Below are 6,228 nucleotides of genomic sequence, written 5' to 3'. Positions count from 1 at the left end.
ATTCTTGCATGGCCTTAATCCTTTCTATGTTTTTTGCTCTTTGAAGTGTTAGGCTTGTTTATAGCCCAGTACTTAAAGTTTGTCTGCCATCTGGTCACCACTGCTGGGTTGTTATACAAAATTGATGGCTTTGTTTTAGCCATTGCAGCTCCCTGTGTTCTGTAACACTTTGCAACTAACTCTATATCTTGGGCCCTGTACCTTGCTACAGGTCTGCCATACAATCTGGTGTTTGTTGCCCTGATAGGTGGCATAGTTCCACATGATCTTACCCTTGCCTTCCTTTGACGACCATATATCAAGTGATTCTGTGAGCCTTGCTGAGGGCCCATGCTGTAGGATGGATGTTTGCCACCTCGCCTGGTTGATGAAGGAAGGGCCACCTCAGCTGTAGCAGTGTAGAAAGTTACGGCGTCATCTTCCTCTTCGTCAGACGGCTGAGGCAGCTGTTGTGTCAGAGGGAATGACAGAGGTCGTGCTGTGGTATTTTCATAGTTGTAGTACTCATCAGGGATCTCCCAGTATTGGAGAACTGATTTCAATTGTGTGTTCTCGTAGTCAAAATAGCTTTCAGGAATCAGCCAGTAGTCATGGAGAGACTCCAGCAAAGTGTTTTGCGAGTTGAAGTCCTCGTCTGGAATTTCAATGCACTGTGGCTCATTGCCAAGATATGGCGTACAATCTGTGGCCTCATCTGTCTCATTATTTGAGGCTGTGGAAGTTTCGTTGACGTTTGGTCCATTTATCATGAAGTGTTTGAGGGGGGCGATACTCTGTTGAGGTCCCTGCAAACCGCCAGCAGCCTGAGCCGCTTGGTTGTGCTGCAAACAATAGTGCCTCATTCTGATATTACACTTTATACTGAGGACTGCTATCAGAAGTACACTGAGTACGGATGACAATCCGATCATGAATCCCACCACCTTTTTGGGTTTGCCCTTTTCTGACCGTATCGTCACATTGTTACTTCTATCAGGGTTCGTGCGATAGAGCTCTATCTTGGTTGTCTTGGGCTTTTCTGTGGTCTGAACCTTTGTTTCCTCTGAACACATCATGCCTCTGGAAGAGTCAGGCACAGTGCTTGTCTTTTTTTCACAAACAGAACCATCCGGAGCACTTGACACGGGTACAGTAAAGACTTGTCTGAATGTCTTCTTCCCAGAGTTGAAAACACATGTCACGTCCATCATTTCTTCATGACCAGAGATACTAGAACCTCTGATGTGACCATTACCTTGCCATTGGCTCCTGCTTTTACTGGAGATGAGATCGGATAGAACTACAGCAACAGTCTTAGGTTTGCAGGACTCATCAGCACCCATTGGAACAATCTTCATGGTAAAGTCTTCCCCTAATGCCAGTTTCACTAAGCCTACTTCATTCCAAGCTTGGTGGCACAAGCTAGTGATGTTTGTGGCATGTTTGTCTGATTCTGTGTCATTTGGTATGACCACAACTGGTAGACCATAGGTCTGGTTGCCCGAAGTCTGGTTTCCCGAAGTCAACCAAATGTCCAGTAGTCTGCACTGTGTTGTTGGGGCTACATTTTGCTGAACTAGTTTTGTGAGGTACTCATGTTCCATCCGGATGTTATATCCGTTCAGTTGAGAACTGGTTATACAGAAAAGTGATTTATCGACCTGTACTGAAATGAGATGACCTACATAGCGATAATAATGATAATCAACATGCCAGTACATCGCAAAAGTAGTAGAATCATTGAGAGCTAGGGATACATTTCCACTTACACTCAGCTCTTTAAATCTTTCCATCCCATTCATAATGACCCTGGACAAACAGGTCAATGCATTTCTGCTCAAGTCCAGGTGGGTGAGTAGTGGCAGTGTTTCCTTTAAATGAATGCTTTTGATAGAATTTGATTTCAAAGACAGTTGGTTTAAACGTGTCAGACTGTGAAACCAAGATGGCTGGATACTTTGTAGTGAGTTATTGTCAAGCAGCAACACTCTCAATTCGACAAGCTTTTCAAAACATTTTGAATCTATGTTACTGATATTGTTGTGTGTCAGTGACATAGTGTGTAGGTCCTTTGGAAACTTTAAACTGTCAAACCAAGTTCGCTTGACGTGAGTCAACATGTTGAAGTCAAGGTGTAAAGAGTTTAACTTGTGAAATGCAGCCAAGACGTCTGGTTCCAAATCTGTGATTCCACATTCATATAGAGCTAAAATATGCACAGTTGGCCGCGGAAGGGGTCGTAGTTTTTGAGCTGAGAGTGTCCCAAATGTAAACCCTCTAACCCCTACCCGTGTAGTGTAAGGGAGGCATGTTTGAGAGGAGTTCTGTACAGTAAGCGGTAACTCTTCTTGGTTCGGCTGTGCAGTGCATAAGAGACAAGCATCGTGAAAGCTAGGGTGCCCATGCAATGCATTACCAGAAGGAATGCAAAATGACCATAACTTTGTATTATTACACCCAGGGAAACATGTGGAGCTTAAACTTTCGCATCCTACCAGAATGACAAAAATGATTACAAAGCGCATTATCACTTTTATGAAATTAGGTATGGAAAGCTTACTGAGTAGCATATTTGGATTTTACAGAGGCATAATTTCCTGCACTTCTGTAACGTTATAGTTTCAGATATTTACTTGGATCTGAAACAGAAAGATTCTAAGCCCTCTCCTCAGTTTTCTGCGGGGTTGTTATCTCTTCGTCACCTGCAAGGGCGTCTCACCTGAAAAAAGGGACTAAAATTATAACTTCTGTTTGCCTTGTGTTGATTTTCATTTACAGGTGAGTGACCAGAAAAGTAAAATGTCCACACTGAAACGCCACTATCTTCTGTCAAATGTTTAATACTGATCTCAATACCTAATGTAATGTTTCCTCAAATTAGTGACAGCTAGGTTTTCCAACAAGCCCTACCTTTCTTGTGGTCATTCATTATTGGGGGAATACTGTCAATGCTCTGGCACCTGATTTCAGTGTAGAGGAAAACTTCATCTGCATGAATATAATCAAGGAGCTTTTATATATAATGTAATACGTAGCCACGCCAAAAGGTACTGCAGCCCTGCATTACATTAGATTTGTGCAGACTGGCTTTGCTTAACGCTAAAATCTGCAGGTGCCAATTATGGTCCACCTATAGCTATAGCTAGAAAGCACTAATTATGCTCTATGATAAATTTGAGCAGTCTAAATTGCTACACAATGGCTGATCACGCACTAAGAAGAAGTGTGCCTTGTTGCCTGACGCCTAAACCCATGCTCCTCTTCAGGTAGGATTTAACCATATCAGACACATCAATTCTGTCTGTCAAGATAACATACCGTTATTTTTGTTATTATCATCTATGAACAAGATTCTGTCAAATGACCAACAGCTAAGGAAGTCAATGCAATTCAATGCTCGTCTTCTACCAATACAACCCACCAATAAACAAAAGCCGGCCAACCTACCTCTCTCACAGAACCAGAGATGTTGTTGTCTCCTTCCTTGGGCTGCCTCACATATCTGTTAAAAATGTCTGAGATTTTGTAAAAAAAACAGGAAAATACAAGCTTGTTGTTGCGATGCCCCAATTCTTCACATTCCAAACAGTCTAGTTCTACATATGCTACTGTGTGCAGCTTTCACAATATATACCCACTGGATCATCTGATTTCATGCATTTTTTGGGGTTGGTTTTCATTGAGATTAGTTTCATGTGTATATTAACATCTAGAGTTAGAAAACAAGCAGCCTCTTAAGCCTGCAGAGCCAACCTTTGATGTTTCCATCCATAGCTATGGAACTATAGGCTTATTGGTATTAACCTCACTCGGTTCAGGCCTTCAGTGTAAGATAGCACATGTGCACACACACACACAGTCACACACATGCAATGAGATACTACAATATTGGATCCAAGCAAAGATATCAGATACTAAGTTAGATCATGCCAGAGTAGTCGCTGAAGTGTCATGATATATAACAATTTGTAACATGTTACTACAGGTTACCTGCAGGTAGTGCATATTATTGTACCAGTAATTATAACGTACAGAAAACCTTCCTTGGTCAGCCTCACCTATCTGTTCAAGATGTCTGGGGTTTTGTTTAAAAATACAGGAAAATACGAGCTAGCATGTACTTGTTGTTGCGATGCCCCAGTTTTTCACTCCTGAACGTCAGTCCAGTTCTACATATGCTACTGTGTGCAGTTTTCACAATATATGCCCACTGGATCACCTGATTTCATGCATTTTTTGGGGTTGTTTTTCATTGAGATTAGTTTGATGTGTATATTAACATCTAAGAGTAAGAGAGTAAGCAGCCTCTTAAGCCTGCAGAGCCAACCTTTGATGTTTCCATCCATAGCTAACCTCACCCGGTTCAGGCCTTCAGTGCCTTCAGTGTAAGATGGTCTAAGATACCATCATACCAAGCACCTGATTTCAGTGTAGAGGAAAACTTCATCTGCATGAATATAATCAAGGAGCTTTTATACTAATACGTAGCCATGCCAAAAGGTACTGCAGCCCTGCATTACATTAGATTTGTGCAGACTGGCTTTGCTTAACGCTAAAATCTGCAGGTGCCAATTATGGTCCACCTATAGCTATAGCTAGAAAGCACTAATTATGCTCTATGATAAATTTGAGCAGTCTAAATTGCTACACAATGGCTGATCACGCACTAAGAAGAAGTGTGCCTTGTTGCCTGACGCCTAAACCCATGCTCCTCTTCAGGCAGGATTTAACCATATCAGACACATCAATTCTGTCTGTCAAGATAACGTACCGTTATTTTTGTTGTTATCATCTATGAACAAGATTCTGTCAAATGACCAACAGCTAAGGAAGTCAATGCAATTCAATGCTCGTCTTCTACCAATGCAACCCCACCAATAAACAAATGCCGGCCAACCTACCTCTCTCACAGAACCAGAGATGTTGTTGTCTCCTTCCTTGGGCTGCCTCACATATCTGTTAAAAATGTCTGAGATTTTGTAAAAAAAAACCAGGAAAATACAAGCTTGTTGTTGCGATGCCCCAATTCTTCACATTCCAAACAGTCTAGTTCTACATATGCTACTGTGTGCAGCTTTCACAATATATACCCACTGGATCATCTGATTTCATGCATTTTTTGGGGTTGGTTTTCATTGAGATTAGTTTGATGTGTATATTAACATCTAGAGTAAGAAAACAAGCAGCCTCTTAAGCCTGCAGAGCCAACCTTTGATGTTTCCATCCATAGCTATGGAACTATAGGCTTATTGGTATTAACCTCACTCGGTTCAGGCCTTCAGTGTAAGATAGCACATGTGCACACACACACACAGTCACACACATGCAATGAGATACTACAATATTGGATCCAAGCAAAGATATCAGATACTAAGTTAGATCATGCCAGAGTAGTCGCTGAAGTGTCATGATATATAACAATTTGTAACATGTTACTACAGGTTACCTGCAGGTAGTGCATATTATTGTACCAGTAATTATAACGTACAGAAAACCTTCCTTGGTCAGCCTCACCTATCTGTTCAAGATGTCTGGGGTTTTGTTTAAAAATACAGGAAAATACGAGCTAGCATGTACTTGTTGTTGCGATGCCCCAGTTTTTCACTCCTGAACGTCAGTCCAGTTCTACATATGCTACTGTGTGCAGTTTTCACAATATATGCCCACTGGATCACCTGATTTCATGCATTTTTTGGGGTTGTTTTTCATTGAGATTAGTTTGATGTGTATATTAACATCTAAGAGTAAGAGAGCAAGCAGCCTCTTAAGCCTGCAGAGCCAACCTTTGATGTTTCCATCCATAGCTAACCTCACCCGGTTCAGGCCTTCAGTGCCTTCAGTGTAAGATGGTCTAAGATACCATCATACCAAGCACCTGATTTCAGTGTAGAGGAAAACTTCATCTGCATGAATATAATCAAGGAGCTTTTATACTAATACGTAGCCATGCCAAAAGGTACTGCAGCCCTGCATTACATTAGATTTGTGCAGACTGGCTTTGCTTAACGCTAAAATCTGCAGGTGCCAATTATGGTCCACCTATAGCTATAGCTAGAAAGCACTAATTATGCTCTATGATAAATTTGAGCAGTCTAAATTGCTACACAATGGCTGATCACGCACTAAGAAGAAGTGTGCCTTGTTGCCTGACGCCTAAACCCATGCTCCTCTTCAGGCAGGATTTAACCATATCAGACACATCAATTCTGTCTGTCAAGATAACATACCGTTATTTTGTTATTATCATCT

The 6,228-nt window shown here is 41.5% G+C and overlaps 1 protein-coding gene and 1 long non-coding RNA gene across 2 annotated transcripts in view; both read right to left on the bottom strand.

Annotated features, from left to right (window-relative positions):
- Positions 1-14: 14 nt before the first annotated feature.
- Positions 15-3,699, bottom strand: LOC118405405. Its single transcript, XM_035804904.1, has 2 exons — positions 3,427-3,699; positions 15-2,967 (listed from the first exon to the last, which is right to left on the bottom strand). The coding sequence occupies exon 2, from the start codon at positions 2,547-2,549 to the stop codon at positions 15-17; it is 2,535 nt and encodes an 844-aa protein (XP_035660797.1). The 5' UTR covers positions 2,550-2,967; positions 3,427-3,699.
- Positions 3,700-3,703: 4 nt separating this feature from the next.
- Positions 3,704-6,228, bottom strand: part of LOC118405664 — a 6,387-nt gene continuing 3,862 nt past the window's right edge. Inside the window, exon 3 of the long non-coding RNA XR_004829927.1 lies at positions 3,704-5,882. This is a non-coding gene — a long non-coding RNA (uncharacterized LOC118405664). The remainder of the gene's footprint in view (positions 5,883-6,228) is intronic.

Source organism: Branchiostoma floridae, chromosome 18, assembly GCF_000003815.2.
Source record: "Branchiostoma floridae strain S238N-H82 chromosome 18, Bfl_VNyyK, whole genome shotgun sequence".
NCBI classification, from domain to species: Eukaryota; Metazoa; Chordata; class Leptocardii; order Amphioxiformes; family Branchiostomatidae; genus Branchiostoma; species Branchiostoma floridae.
This window is presented reverse-complemented; position numbering and strand designations above follow the sequence as displayed.